Source organism: Haliaeetus albicilla, chromosome 27 (genome assembly GCF_947461875.1).
Source record: "Haliaeetus albicilla chromosome 27, bHalAlb1.1, whole genome shotgun sequence".
NCBI lineage: Eukaryota > Metazoa > Chordata > Aves > Accipitriformes > Accipitridae > Haliaeetus > Haliaeetus albicilla.
The window spans coordinates 8,258,744-8,273,552 of NC_091509.1; the positions used below are offsets into that span (position 1 = coordinate 8,258,744).

The window sequence follows — 14,809 nt, forward strand, 5'->3', positions numbered from 1 at the left end:
TGCCGGCGGGTGGGAGGAGGGTGACGGTGGGGCTGCGCGCATGCGCGGGGCGGGCCGCTCGCCTCCGGGCCCGGGCCGCGAGGTGCGGGGCCGCCGTCTCCCATGTCGGCTCCGTTCGAGGAGCGGAGCGGGGTGGTGCCCTGCGGGACGCCCTGGGGCCGCTGGTATCAGACCCTGGAGGAGGTGTTCATCGAGGTGCGGGTGCCGCCGGGCACCCGGGCTAAGGACGTCCGCTGCAGCCTGCAGAGCCGGCACATCGCCCTCTCCGTGCGGGGCCAGGAGGTGCTGCAGGTAGCGGGGGAGGGGGAGGCGGCCCGGGGGGGCGCCGCGCTGTGAGGGGGACGGGGCCGGGCGGCCCCGGGGGCGCCGCGCTGTGAGGGGGACGGGGCCGGGCGGCCCCGGGGGCGCCGCGCTGTGAGGGGAACGGGGGCGGGGGGACGGGGGCGGCCCCGGGGGCGCCGCGCTGTGAGGGGGACGGGGCCGGGCGGCCCCGGGGGCGCCGCGCTGTGAGGGGAACGGGGGCGGGGGGACGGGGGCGGCCCCGGGGGCGCCGCGCTGTGAGGGGGACGGGGCCGGGCGGCCCCGGGGGCGCCGCGCTGTGAGGGGGACGGGGCCGGGGGGACAGGGGCGGCCCCGGGGGCGCCGCGCTGTGAGGGGGACGGGGACAGCGGCGGGGGGGCTGCGGGCCGCAGGGAGCCCCGCTGCGTCCCGAGGAGATCGGAATACCCCTCCGCCGCTCTTTCTCCTTCTCCTGTAAATATCTGGATTTTGCTAAATTAAACGTGGAACTCGCCCAAAACGGTTCTGTCGAGCTGGACGATCTTTCAAAGACGATGGGAAAAACAGAGGCGACACGTTCAGGTGGATTTGCATTCCTCTTTTGCAGAGACTTGGGCGGTGTTGAAGTGCATGGCTTCGCTCACCGCTGAAAGCAAAAAAAACCAGATCAAAAGCAGATTTACTTTCACATTGGTAACGAACAATTCTTCGTAGTGTAACATGTATACATTGCGCCATAGCTGTACGTTACCCTTGGCAGAGACATGGCATTTTCATGGCAAGTCTGTTAAAAATGGCATTACCCTCTGAGAAACACAAGCCCTTTCAGTGAATTGATGTAGTGGAACAGAGACAGGTATTTTTACTGTATTAAATGCTTCATTTAAAAAAAAAAAAAAAAGTAAGTTGTGTTACAAAAAATAATTCTTTGATAGTCTATGTGCAAGTCTGTACTTGGAGAGCCAGATCACTCTATTCATTTTCAGTAGAAAACAAGACGGTAAGTTGGGAGTAAAACTTCACAAGTCAATATGAGCTGGATACTGAACAGGTTTTCCTGGTTTGTAATATTGTACATGTCTTTTGCAGGGTAAACTTTTTGACTCCACAATAACTGATGAAGGAACATGGACGTTAGGTAATAACCTACATCTGAAATGACATTATGAGGGCAGTAGAACTTCTCAAAGTATGCTGCAGAAGAGTTTACCTCCTTCTTTTAATGGGAAGGATTACTTGCTTCCCTGTACGTAGCTTTGTAAAAAAGACAATCATTATTGCCAGATTAAGGAACTGAGGTAGTACAAAAGCCCTAGAGATTAAAATTCACGGAAAAAATGCTGTGTCTTAGAAGGTAGTCGTCAATGGATTACAAACACTTCTGTATAGTGAGAAGTTTTTGCACACCCTTGTTAAAGCTAGACAGTTATGGTACAGTTACGTGGTCTGTGCCATACTGTTGCTTTTCTTGTTTTTTCTCCTCTCATGCATTATTTTGGGGGGATGGGTGACGTCATAACATTATGTTTTTGGGATGTGTGACAAGACCTACAGTCCAAGAGAATCAAAAGTCAATCTAAAAATCACACTGAGATACCTACAGATAATGAGCAAAAAAAGCTTCTCTGATCATTACATCATAAATATTGTGAAGTGTTGAGAATATTTTGGGGTTTGACAATCATATTTGTGTACAGTGCCTCTCACTTAATGTTTTCCTATGATGGATTTTGGTTTCCATTCAATATTTATTCTAAATATTGAGTAATAATTTAATAACTTAAACATGAAAACTAGAAGTGTAAACAAACATTGTGAAGTGAAGCCTACTCTTTTCCAGTATGCGAATAATCTTCAAAATGCACTTTATGATGCTGTATTTATTCAATTAAATAGAACTAAAAATCCTACATATTAACTTTGAAATGTACTTCCAATATATTGTCTATAGGCATACTGTCTGTGTTTAAATAAATTGATTATACCTCCATATGTTGCTAAAACTTAATGCTGGCTTTTGTTGGTAATAACTCTCTGTAAAGCCTTGCCTCAAATCCTTCATTATTGCCTTAGCTGAGATGTATATATTAATAGATTAAACCTTTTCTCTGTTGTGAACCTCTCTAAAAGGTTAGTTTTTGTTTGTAGTAGAAGTACTTATGAACTGTGTTTTAATCCCTGAAAACAGCTTCAGCATTTTACAGGCCAGAAAGGGGAGAGGTGGCTGTATAGGCTATCTTCGCTTCAGCCCTTCTGCTTTTTGTTAATGTTTGTTTATTTATCAATAACCCTGTTGGCACTGGCATTAAGAATTTATATTACTTTGCCAAAAAAATGCTTGTTAAGGGTGAATTCACCAAAACAACAAAAAAAGACTAGCAGATAGGACTGAGTTTAATGGTTGTTTTATGTGTCTGGTTTCATTCAACAGAAGACAGGAAGCTGATACGAATTGTTCTAATGAAGACAAATCGAGATGCTGGAAATTGTTGGACGTCTCTGTTAGAAGATGAATATGCTGCTGATCCTTGGGTGCAGGACCAGATGCAGAGGAAACTTACACTGGAGCGATTCCAAAGAGAGGCAAGTTAAAGGATCATAATTATTCCTTGTATTTTGTGTTTGCACACAGAGGCTACGGCCATGAAAGCTGAGCAAAATTGTTCTGCTGTCCAGTGCCATGGAAACATATGCTGTAGTTCAATATATATAGAATGCTTATGAGGCTTTATCAGTGTACTTTCAAGAGGTTATTCTGTCTGTAGTCTGTCTGAAGGTTTTGTAAAAATTTAAGATGAGTTGGGGGGGGGTACTGCTGGTTTAGGGTTTGTTGCATATTACTAACAACTTTTCACTTAAATTAGGCTACACACAATTTCTGTTATTATCTGGAATTATGGCATACCCATATTTACAACAAAATTCTAACATCAAGTTCTATTGAATATGTTTTGTTTATAATATCAGATGATGTAGAGTAGTTGGCTGGAAAATATTTTCCTTGCCCTTTTAATAAAGTTGCTTAAATTGTTTTGGTACACCTTTAGCACACAACTATTTCTATGCATGTCTGCAGAGTTGTAGAATTACAACTTAACAGCTGAATCAGCACACTTCATACTGCAACAAAGAACATCATTTTTATGAAACTTGTTATCCAGCATGGCAGGTACTTATATTTTCAAATAGTGATTTCAAGGGACACCAGAAGCCAGAAATTGTTCTTAAACTTTCCTTACTATTTCTTTAGTGGGAGATCTAACTGCTTGCCAAATTGAGAACAGCATTACAAAATCACTTCAGCAGTAGGCAACCAAACTATGACAATTCAAGGGTTATTTGTTGATGCGTTTTCCAAGAATTCCAGTGCCATGACAAATGGATGACAAGTTGAACATTACACGTCCTTGTTACATTGGCAGAATATTAACAGAAACAGTTTTGGACTTTTCGTTTGTTGTTTGTTTGTTTTTAAACATTTTTATTACGAATAATCTTTCTATTAAACTTTTCTCTTACTTCTACCAGAACCCTGGATTTGACTTCAGCGGGGCAGAAATTTCTGGAAACTACAGCAAAGGAGGACCAGACTTTTCTAGTCTTGAAAAGTAAACTGTTTTTATATGTGTTCCTTGAGAGGAATTGCACATTACACTCAAAGTCTAGAATCATGTAACTGGTGAAGACTTCAGTGATCTCTTCAATGGATTGTCATCAAATAATTACTTCAGTGAAGAGAAAGAAGATCTCTTCCAGTATAATGAAGACAAAGTGTTAACAGCTGATTTATAAGCTGTGATAACTTTCTAATACTAAGGGACAAACTATAGAGAAAGGTGTACACAAAAAACTAACATCTTTAAGCAGAATGTTGGGTTTGTTTCGGTTTTTTTAGAAACACCATAGTAAACTGGTCAGTTACAAATATACCACTTGTCTTTATGCAAAAGCGTCTTATTCACTGTTGAAGAACAGATGTTATATGCAAGATACTTAATATTTTCTCTTAACTTGTAACAGGAAGGATATTAGGATGGCTACAGTTACAATTTCCCTCTGTAGCAGCCCTCTGAGAGCTCATAAATATCCTTCTAAAACAGTGATTTAAAAAAAGAAACTACTGCATCTTGCCTCAAATAAGGTTTTGCAATCCACTGTGCTGTCAAATATAGCACTAATGATTAATGCTTGCTACCAGGTAAACCATACTAGAAAACTGAAAGGTCAGGTGAAAGTCTGGATATAAATAATTTTATGTGTTAACGTAATACAGCCTTTCAGTATACATATTTAAGATTTTGAAAGTAAGAGAATATAATGACTTTTGGGAGAAATAGGAAGTCCATAAGTAGGAAATGGTATGTTGCATCTATTCATTACCAACATATAGCACAAGTTGTTGATAGTGCATCTACGAAGCTGTGGATTTTTATAGATAAGAGTTTTCAATTTAGTAGCCACATTTTAAACTTAGCTATTGCATGATATAATATTTTGCATGTGCTAATTATGTATCAGGAATTTTCTGTTCCTTGTTAAGGATGCAGCTGAGAAGCACTCTAACCACAGCATTATACAGGATGAAGCCTGTGTCAAACAGACTAACAGAGTAAGAAAACATGATTGCCAAATCCTATTGTATTCTGAACACTGAAACTACTGCCTAGACTTAAGTCCTAAGCAGAAGTCTCACTGGAGATAAATTGCCAGTAGCTGTCCATCAAACTGCTGAACCTTATTTCTAAAATTTTATCATTATTTCAGTTAACGTATGGCAAGAATAAAGCAATAGTTGAGGAAGAATGCTTTCACTGTAATTACAGCCACTGCTTTCTTGTTGTGCAAGCAAGCAGTAATACTCCTGAAATAATCAATCAATCAAGTGTGCTCTTCCTACCCACGTCATCTTTACAGAATGTAAAGTAAGTCCATACACTGTGCTTGGGTTTTAGAGAACTTGCCTTATTATACAAAGGAAAAAGTAGTGTGGTATCACATGCTGATTTATAGCTATGAAGTTTTGTGTCTTTACCATGATCCTAGAAGGTGGATGGTGTAGTTAAGAAATGAACGAGACTGCTGCAAAAGTAACTGAAGACAGAGGGAAGACAGAAAACAGTTAATGTTGCATCAAAATGCTGAAGTGCTGTCCAGTGAAAGTATTTTTTGTTACAGCAGTTGGTTTGCACAGAACAGTTTTGTATGTCTTTTGCTTATAGCAGAAGTTTAGAATGGCATCTGACACTTTGGTGCATGAATTTACATTTACTATATGCACTTTCAAAGCTAAACTTTATTCCCGTACTTCCTGCTTTATGAAGTAGCATGAGAGTCATCCTACAGCTAAGTCCAATGATGTGAAAGAAAGAGGACAACTGTGATGTATTTGGCATCACAGCCCTGAATTATTTTAAGAGGAAAGGTTTGAACTACTTGGTTAGCTACTTCTATCATCGACTCTAAGTTACAGACCTCCAATTTTTGAAGAATCTAGATGAAAATAAAAAGATATTGATGCTATGACTTTCCTTAATTAGTATCTATTCAGTTCTTAGTCTGTATTTCAACAAATGGTGGTCTGTGTTCCATCTCACAACAGTCTCACTGGGATTCAATCCCTTGCTTCTTAGACAGCAACAACTATTTGACAGATGCATAAATTGGGGTATGTGATATAGTATCAAGAGCAACCCACTCTATAGGAAATAATCCTCTGCACTTATTCGGAGTGCTAACTCTGCTGTGTAAATGAGTGGAGGACAGTCTGCTGGCATTTCTTCATGTATCTGGTTCAAGATCAGCTCAGAGTGATGCCACAGCATTGAAATGTATAGTTAAATTTATACCTAGTCAAACTGGGATGCTCAGTTTACTGCAAAATCTCAAATCTTGGGATTAGAAATCCGAGTGGCAGATTTTCTTAAACAAGCATAATCCATGTATTTACTGCAATGTATAGAAACAGGTGATATGACTGCTAGATAAATAATGGAAGAGGGTTGAAGTCAAATTTGAACGGTCTAAGCTACTTAAGTCAGTCTTTTCAATCTTGACACTTTTTCATCTCAAAGGATTTAGAGTAATAGTGGGTAAAGTTGAAATAATTTTAATCAAGCACCTTGTGTTGGTTTCCTGTTGGTTCTCTAGTCTTTCCCATGCAGCCTCAACCTCTTAAGAAAAAAAGAAAAAAAAATTGAAAAAATCTCCATAATCTCTCACCTCCTGCCTGGAAATTTTCCAGGTACTGTTCTAAGTCACTTGATAGGCTTCCTACTAAGATGTTTTATAACAAACGGGAAAAAAGTTACTCAGTTAAGCACATTTCAATGTTTAATTGAAAGGTACATATCTTAAATATTGAGACATGACAACTAGAATTGCACATTAAATCTTCTCCATCTCTCCCAGCTGACCACACCTTTGTCCAAATCATTTGTAAGCTTTTCACAGGCCAGCACAATGCAGATAGCACTGGCAGATGCAAAACCCAATTACATGTTTTGCGGTGCAGTCACTCCCATGAGTTCATGAAAAGGCTTGATTTGTCCTGTATAGAGCTTTGGTACAAAGTCTTCTGTGAAAGGTTTAACTAGTTTGAGATATGCAAAGAGTGGTTTCCCCCTCAGCTATTACTCTAAAGAGGAATGGGTTGGTTGGCTAACATCCAAGCCCACACTATATTCAGAACATTCTTATCTCTTCTCCACTGAGTCAGTTCATATGGCAATCAGTTATTAACAGCCTATTGCTAACAGCCTCTGCTCCACAGTGACGCAGAATTGAAGAGGTCATTAGCAACATTCCCCCCAACACCTCTATTCAGCTTACATACAATAACACGTTCTTATTATTCACTTCCTTGTTAGCACCAGAAGCATGATATGCCTCAAGCACTGATCTGGTCTTCAGAAAAAAACAGTTGTATTTTACAAAGCTTACTATTAAAGAGATGAGAGTTGAAGCACTCTTCAGTGTTTCTCAACTAGACTGCTCCTACATACAGGCCAAGATGGGACATTAGCCCTGCTCCTACTGTGCCTGTAAAAATGCACCTGTTCATAATCAACATTTACCTCTTGTACAGCGAAACTTTGGAAAACTGATGTCAGATTTGGGGCAGGTGACCCAGTACTTTCCCAAGGCCCTTATTAGGTATCATGAGGTTTTTACACTCCATGAAATAATTCGTAAATCTCAGTAAACTACACCTACAAAATACTGAAGTTACTGCCTACCTTTTATAAGGCAATGAAATAAGGTTTCTCTTTCCTCCTGCTCTAGCAACTTGACATGTTCAGTGGGTATCACATCACCTACTTTTTAATGTTTCTGTGGTAGAAGGCCAGTGCCCTGCCCAGCAGGAACATGCAGACATGTGACACTGCCCAAACAGCCCGTCAGGTGGACTGACAGACATTTGCTATTGTCATCAGCAATGAGCAGGATTAGTCTTTAGTTTGATTGAGACACTGGAGCACTGTGCTACTGCACATGATGTTTTCCTAGTGCCACGTAATCTTTGGAAAGTGAACCATTTTTTAAAAATTAAATATATAATTCACCTGCAATTACAGTAAACCAAGGTTAGACTATACAAGCTGCTCTACAAACTATAAGGTGTTAAAATTCCTTGCATCAGTATTGTGGTATTTCACTGAACAGTAAACAGTCTAACAAATAAGACTGAAAACTGACACTGAATATTGTTGTAATCATCATGAAAAGAACATATTTGCTGGAATGATCTTTAGTCTGAAATGTTACATATTCTTTCCATGAGTTGAGTTCTTCATTATTAAGATCATGTTTCAGACTTTGTTTCTCAGATATTCATGTGTCTGTTAACAAGGTCACAGGATGGTTCTCACCTCGTTTTATTATACTCCTGTAAAACAAAAATAAAAATAACAGTCAACTGAAGGGCTTTTTACAAGAGCCAAACAAAGCATCAGACTTTAATATAGCAAGACAACAGCAAGACAGCTGTTACAGAAAATATGTAGCTGTTGGACTTAAAGTCTAGATACGGAAGTATTTCACAATTTCTACAGAGTGAAACAACAGTAATATGAATAACTGAATTACAGTTTTTAGACTATACTAAACAGACAGTTATACAGTTCTACTTGTATAAAGCTGTCTTCCTTTTAAGTGGTTTAAGTGAACAATTACAAGAAACTCATTCTAATAGGCAACTGTTTTCTCTTAGCCAATTCTTTTTAGGATAGGAACAAGCCAAGTTTTTTCTCTAACTTTTTGCCAGTTTTACTCCACATTTTAGTTTGAATGAGGTCCCAATGTCTGTAGAACACATATCTGCTCCCACAGCACACCAGAGGATCAGCTTTCTCCAACATTCATATATTAGGTTGCCAATTCTTTAGATACAGCACTGGCTCAAGCATGAACACGAGAAATGACAGGCCTACTATGTTTATGTTACATGTCTTCAAGAGGTTACCTATACAGAATAAGAAACTTTGAGGTAGTTAACAGCTAATTACTTCTACATTATCAGAAGTTGATTTTTCAAGGAGTTACCGGTTATGAGCTGGTCTCTGGAATTGTAGGAAGATGTGTTATTCTGTAGTAGCTATGTTTAAGCTGCCGTGCTGTACGTCCAGACACAATCCATTTTAATTTCTGGACATTTGGTTTGGAACACTTGCTCGAGGAATATTCTGTAAGGCACTTTAACACCAGTTCCTTCCAGAAGGTCAAATCTCTGTTGTTTATCTAAATAGCAAGACAGAATCTCATATGTTAAAAACTCATTAAATCCTTATTTCATTGGGTTTGCATGGCAAGGGTTTGGTAGCTGGAGGGGCTACAGGGGTAGCTTCTGTGAGAAGCTGCTAGAAGCTTCCCCTACATCCGACAGCCGGCTCTAAGACGGACCTGCCGCTGGCCAAGGCCAAGCCCATCAGCGGCGGTGGTAGCGCCTCTGGGATAATAGATTTAAGAAGGGGCAAAAAAGACCCTGTGCAATGGCACCTGCAGCCAGAGAGAGGAGTGAGAACACATAAGAGAAACAACCCTGCAGACCGCCCCCCGGTCAGTGAAGAAGGAGGGGGAGGAGGTGCGCCAGGCGCCAGAGCAGAGATTCCCCTGCAGCCCATGGAGGAAGACCATGGTGAGGCAGGCTGTGCCCCTGCAGCCCATGGAGGTCCACAGTGGAGCAGATATCCACCTGCAGCCCAGGGAGGACCCCACGCTGGAGCAGGTGGATGCCCGAAGGAGGCTGTGACCCCGTGGGAAGCCCACGCTGGAGCAGGCTCCTGGCAGGACTTGTGACCCCGTGGGAGACCCACGCTGGAGCAGTCTGTTCCTGAAGGACTGCAGCCTGTGGAAGGGACCCACGCTGGAGCAGTTCATGGAGAACTGTCTCCTGTGGGAGGGACCCAGGTTGGAGAAGTTCATGGAGGACTGTCTCCCTTGGGAGGGACCCCATGCTGGAGCAGAGGAAGAGTGTGAGGAGTCCCCTCCCTGAAGAGGAAGGAGCAGCAGAGATAACATGTGATAGATTGACTGTAACCCCCATTCCCTGTCGCACTGTGCTGCTGGAGGGTTGGAGTTAGAAAAAATTGGGAATGAAGTTGAGCCCAGGAAGAAGGGAGGGGTGGGGGAAAGGTGTTTTAAGATTTAGTTTTTATTTCTCATTACCCTACTCTGGTTTGATTGGTAATAAATTACATTAATTTTCCCCAAGTCAAGTCTGTTTTGCCCGTGACAGTAATTGGTGAGTGATCTCTCCCTGTCCTTATCTCAACCCACGAGCCTTTCTTTATATTTTCTCTCCCCTGTCCAGCTGAGGAGGGGAGTGATAGAGCAGCTTTGATGGGCACCTGGTGTCCAGCCAGGGTCAACCCACCACATTCATAGATGTACTTTTAGCTTCTTCACATAAGATAGGAAGCCAAAGATGGCAAGCCAAATGGAAAAAAAACCCCACAACTCAACAAAGCCACAAAAGAAACCAGTATGCCAATGGACCTTCTCCTTCCCCACTGTATAGGCCCTTGCATGCATTTTTTCTTCCTTCCTCCCCTGAAACTTTATCTATACATACCTTGGAATGCAACTGCAGAAATTCCAATGCCTCTGTCAACTCCAGTAGTTTTTGTTCTTCTATCTCTAGTGCCATGATAGACAGTGCCAAGACAGAAGGCTGGAGAGAGAGAAAAAGTTTTTAAACACTGCTTTGTTAAGTTTCAGTAGTCTCATTGTCTTTGAGCTTTCAAGACGTTTACCTTGGCTTTTGAAAACATGATTCTGCAGTGACATGCTTTGAGCTGGGTCTCAAGTCTCTCAAAACTGAGGTATTTTCTCCTATAATAAAAACAGATGAATGAATGTAGAAGAACGCAAGCTTGATCAAGGCAGCACCACCCTGGGAACTCAGAGAAGCAGTGAGAATGTCCATTATCTATACAAAGGCCTCATTTGTCCCAGAGGTTCTAGGGTTACAGTCAAACAGGTGTTCAGTTTTGGCAGTCCTAATGCCAAAAATAAATCTTGTGTTACACTGGGGAGAGTTGCATTGTCAAAATAGGCTTACCAACAAGGAATTTTAATGCTTACTAGTGAAAGGAATCTCTTTCTAAGCCAGATTTTGAAATCTTTGCAATGAGGCAATACTTAGTGCAGTGTAAGCAGAGATTTATTATACCATCATTATTAAGCACTTTTTGTTTTTAGCTCAGAGAGCAATACTCTTCAGATCACTTTAGGCAAACATTTAAAATTAAAATAGGAAACAATAGATATCCATATTTATGACATTTACCAGTAAGGGAGAAAGTTTGTGGGTTTTTTAAGTATAGAAAGTCAAGCAATTTCCCTGCTTACTTTTCTACATAGGCTTCCTGATCATATGCAGTCATAGCAAAATAAATATTAGATATTTTACCTTTCACAGCTTAAATTCTCATGAATGAGCGAATGATATAGTTGTAGAAATTGGAAGGCTGTTGTAGCTTTGACTTTCCAAGACAGCTTCTCCAATATGATTTTCTCCATTCTCATCATATCGGAAACAGTGAACCTATACTGGCTTATTCGAATTAAGTCAGTGGCTAAGGGAACATTTCTCTCTTCTTCTGATGCCTTCACAGCCAAGTAGAAGCAGCTGAGTCCAACACAGCCCAAGTGTTTAGGCTGTACCTAAACAAAAGTAAATTGTTGTTACTTTCAAAGAGAAAGGCCTTTGATCAGCCATTTCAACATGTAAGTACCAAACTGTACAGGCACCAGTGTATTTTAGGAAAAAATTATGGGGTGTGGGGAGGGTTGTTCTGTATTTTGAAGATCAAGAAATCAGTCTTTTATCTACTTAAATTCTTATCTTTATTTAACTGAATGAGAAGACCATTATACACTACAAGTTCTGCCTCATTCATCTAAAAAGCGAGATTGCAGAACAATATATTTTGATTGAGGTAGAACTGGTTTCTTAATGAGGTTCTATAATAGCCCAATCAGAAGCTTTTAGGACTTAAAGTGTTGTACATATGGCTTATGCAAAAAAAAATTTGTTTTTTTTTTCTTACTCTTTTATATATATACACACACACACGCTTACATATGTACATACATATATAGAAACTGCCTTATTTTATTCCATAGGCATTACAGTCCCCATTTTTACTGCTTATTTTGGATTTGGAAGTCTTTCAAATCATCATTTTCCTATCCGCTCCATCTAGCTTTCTCATTTTTGTTTTAACACACACGGAAAACAAGCTTTTGTTCTTGACCAAATAGTATAGTGGCAATCCTGTCTCGTTAGACTATTAAAACCAACCCAGGTCAGCATGCCACATATGCACATTAGAATGGAGTGCTAGCAAAATTTTTTACCAGATTCTGAGTGCTGAACAGCGTCAAGCCTCTTGATATACATGAGGCTTATGGGTAGGTTGAAACAGCAGTAAAATAAGAAGTAATTTAAGATGTTCTTGTATACATGCAGCAAGCAAGACAATCTGTCTTGATCTAACCCATTAATACGGCCTGCATTTCCAAGCCTATGGGCATCCTCAAGTTGAAACCGATGCCCTCTTCCTTCTCTTCTCCAGAGGGAACAGCTTTCTTAACAATACTAAAATCTGAACAGGGAAATCCATTCTTTAGCTCTTGCACAATCAGAATCTCTGGAAGGAGCTTAACCTTTAGCCATCTAAACCCAAGATGTTCTAGCTTATAATAGGAACAAGGTTGCGACGAGCAGAAGCTAATACTGAGAGCTTATACTTTAAAAAAAGCCTTACCTTCATTTTTGACAAGAATCTATCTAAGAAATTCACAGCTAGTGAAAACGTCTCTGTATGGAAGCCAAAGAATTGAGTTAAGCTGAGGAGGTCTTTCACTTCAAAGTCTCGCAGCCTCGCAGTCATTCGGAGGCCATTATCGTGAGCAGATTCAATTAGTCTCAGGCCAGAGGCCTTTGGCTGACATCTTAACTCCTGTTCCAACAGGGCCGTGAGCTGGTACAGCAGTTCCTGAGCTTCGGTAGTTACAAGCGTTTCGATCATCTGTAACCAGAAACAAATCTAAGTGTATCAAACTGCTAGAAGGGAAAAATCAAAGTTACAGTTGCCTCTAAAGCAAAGATTGAAACCTTCCTTTCTCCATAGGTGTGCAAACTACTCATTCGTAAGTCAAAGTACTTCTGTCAGCGAGCAGCCCCCGTGTGACGCTCGGAACGGACGCATCAGCTCGGGCACACACCGGGTTATCGGCGCCCGGCCCGCAGCGCCGGTGTCCGGACAGACAGCCACACACCGCCTGCTCCGCGGGCGGCGAAGCTCCCCCGCGTTCGGAGCGAGCGGGGCCCCACCGGGCCCCTCAGCCGGGCGGCTGGGGCGGGTGCAGCCACCCTCCTACTCACCGCAGTAACGCTCCCCAGCTCCAGCTCCGGAGCTACGCCGCCCGCCTCGGTAGCTGGCCGGCACGGCGGCTGAGCCAGCACCGGCCCCGGGGGCGTCACAGCCGGGGCCGGCCGGACCCCGGGTAAATCCCAGGCGAAGGCGCCCGACAAGCCCCGCACCGACCGCCCGACCGCCCCCCGCCCCGGGCCCAGCGGGGCCGCGCACGGCGCACGCGCCGCCTGCCCGGGACGTGCCCGGGCCTGCCCTTCGCCGCCGCGGGGGCTCCGCCGGCCGGCCGGCCGGAGGGGCCTGGAGCTGCCTCGGCGGGACGGAGGAGCCGCGCCCGCCCCACGGACGGGCCGGGCGCGGCGCGGAGGAGCCCAGACCCGCCGTCGGTGGGGCCCGGCCCCGCGCCCTTACCTTGTCGCTGTCGCTCCGCTCCCTTCTCTCGTGGAGGGAGGCTCCGAGCCGGTGACGACCCGCAGCGACAGCGGCGCCGAGGCGTCACGCCAAAGCGCTGCCCGGTTCCTCGGGCGCCAGCGACCACCGGGAGAACGCCATGCAGCCGCCGCCCCGCAGCCAGCCCGCCCGCTCCCCTTCTCTCCCCTCCGCTCCTCTCCTCACGTCCCGTTCCGCCCCGCCCCCGGGCTCCGCTCCGCCCGGCACGGGGGGGCGGGGCTGAGTGAGTGATAGACCTCCAGGAAGGCCAATCACGGGACGTGAATGGCGAGAAGGGGCGGAGCGCCGTCGCTAAGAGACAGGTGGGGCAGGGCCGGCCCGGTGGCGGCCTCTGGTGGTACCTCTGCGCAGCGCCGCCCACCCGCCTCATCCCGAGGCGAGCGCGCGGCCCCTTCCCTCGCCCTCGAGGCGCCGGGCGGGCTGGGGAGCGCAGGCAGCGGGCCCTCGCGGCGTTCCCGCGCTGCGCCGGCCTTCTCCTCCGAGCGCGAGGGCCGCGGCCTGTGGTAACGGCGGCGGTGAGGGCCGGCCGCGCCGCGCCCGGGGCTGCCAGGGACTCGGTACGGCCCCTCGTTGGAAGCCGAAAGCTTGCTGAGCGTGCGCCCAGGCCCTCGTATGAGTCGCTTTCAAGCGCTTGTGGCGGCTCCTTGCTGGGCGTTCGGGTCAGGGGAGTTGAAACCGCTTTCCTGCTGGGCTGAGGAGAGGGGGAGTCGGGGGTGAGACTGCTCCCGCCTCCTACAGGACTGACCTCTTTAGGTATAGAGCAGTAAGGATTTTTTTCTTTTCTAAACACTTTCCAGTCCCCCAGAAATAGTCTTGTTCATGGAAGGTCAAGACTAACAGACGGACCCAACCAACCTCTCACTTAAAACAGCCTGAGTTGGCAGGCTTTGTCTGGTATTCAGGTGGCCGTTTACAAGTACCCCTGCTTTCACCTTCCTTGTTTGTGTGTGTTTGGTTGAGTGAAATAACAACTATTCTTTCTGCTCAGAAAACTGACGGGAGTTACTCAGGGTTATGTTAAGGTGAATGTGTTGCTGACGCAAGTTAATTCTAGTTTGTTGTAGGTGTTGGGTCAAGTTGTGTATAAACTTTTTTTTTTCTTTGAGATAAGTAGTTATGTTACAAGATCTGGAAAAGATACGGTATTGTTGAAAAACACTTTAAACAGTGCTTAAAACTATTCCAGGGGCAGAAAATATTCC

The 14,809-nt window shown here is 44.3% G+C and overlaps 2 protein-coding genes across 3 annotated transcripts; one reads left to right on the top strand and one right to left on the bottom strand.

The window, feature by feature from the left end:
- The first annotated feature begins 27 nt into the window (after positions 1-27).
- On the top strand, positions 28-6,307 carry NUDCD2 (NudC domain containing 2). 2 transcript variants are annotated; one of them, XM_069772571.1, is made up of 4 exons: positions 28-282; positions 1,369-1,417; positions 2,711-2,862; positions 3,808-6,307. In XM_069772571.1, the coding sequence occupies exons 1-4, from the start codon at positions 103-105 to the stop codon at positions 3,889-3,891; spliced, it is 465 nt and encodes a 154-aa protein (XP_069628672.1). In that variant the 5' UTR covers positions 28-102; the 3' UTR covers positions 3,892-6,307. The 2 variants fall into 2 exon arrangements, with proteins under 2 accessions (XP_069628672.1, XP_069628671.1); XM_069772570.1 differs by having other exon boundaries at positions 47-291.
- A 284-nt stretch (positions 6,308-6,591) lies between these two features.
- Positions 6,592-13,778, bottom strand: CCNG1 (cyclin G1). Its single transcript, XM_069772569.1, has 7 exons — positions 13,569-13,778; positions 12,549-12,812; positions 11,189-11,442; positions 10,530-10,608; positions 10,349-10,447; positions 8,821-9,015; positions 6,592-8,164 (listed from the first exon to the last, which is right to left on the bottom strand). The coding sequence occupies exons 2-6, from the start codon at positions 12,810-12,812 to the stop codon at positions 8,824-8,826; spliced, it is 888 nt and encodes a 295-aa protein (XP_069628670.1). The 5' UTR covers positions 13,569-13,778; the 3' UTR covers positions 6,592-8,164; positions 8,821-8,823.
- Between the last annotated feature and the right edge of the window lie 1,031 nt (positions 13,779-14,809).

Coding starts and splice junctions, on each gene's coding strand:
- CCNG1 (XM_069772569.1), bottom strand. CDS start 12,812: ATGATCGAAACGCTTGTAACTACCGAAGCTCAGGAACTGCTGTACCAG. Junction 10,609..11,188: donor GAGAATTTAAGCTGTGAAAG/GTAAAATATCTA, acceptor TTTTTATTATAG/GAGAAAATACCTCAGTTTTG. Junction 10,448..10,529: donor TCATGTTTTCAAAAGCCAAG/GTAAACGTCTTG, acceptor CTCTCTCTCCAG/CCTTCTGTCTTGGCACTGTC.
- NUDCD2 (XM_069772570.1), top strand. CDS start 103: ATGTCGGCTCCGTTCGAGGAGCGGAGCGGGGTGGTGCCCTGCGGGACG. Junction 292..1,368: donor GGGGCCAGGAGGTGCTGCAG/GTAGCGGGGGAG, acceptor TGTCTTTTGCAG/GGTAAACTTTTTGACTCCAC. Junction 2,863..3,807: donor TGGAGCGATTCCAAAGAGAG/GCAAGTTAAAGG, acceptor TACTTCTACCAG/AACCCTGGATTTGACTTCAG.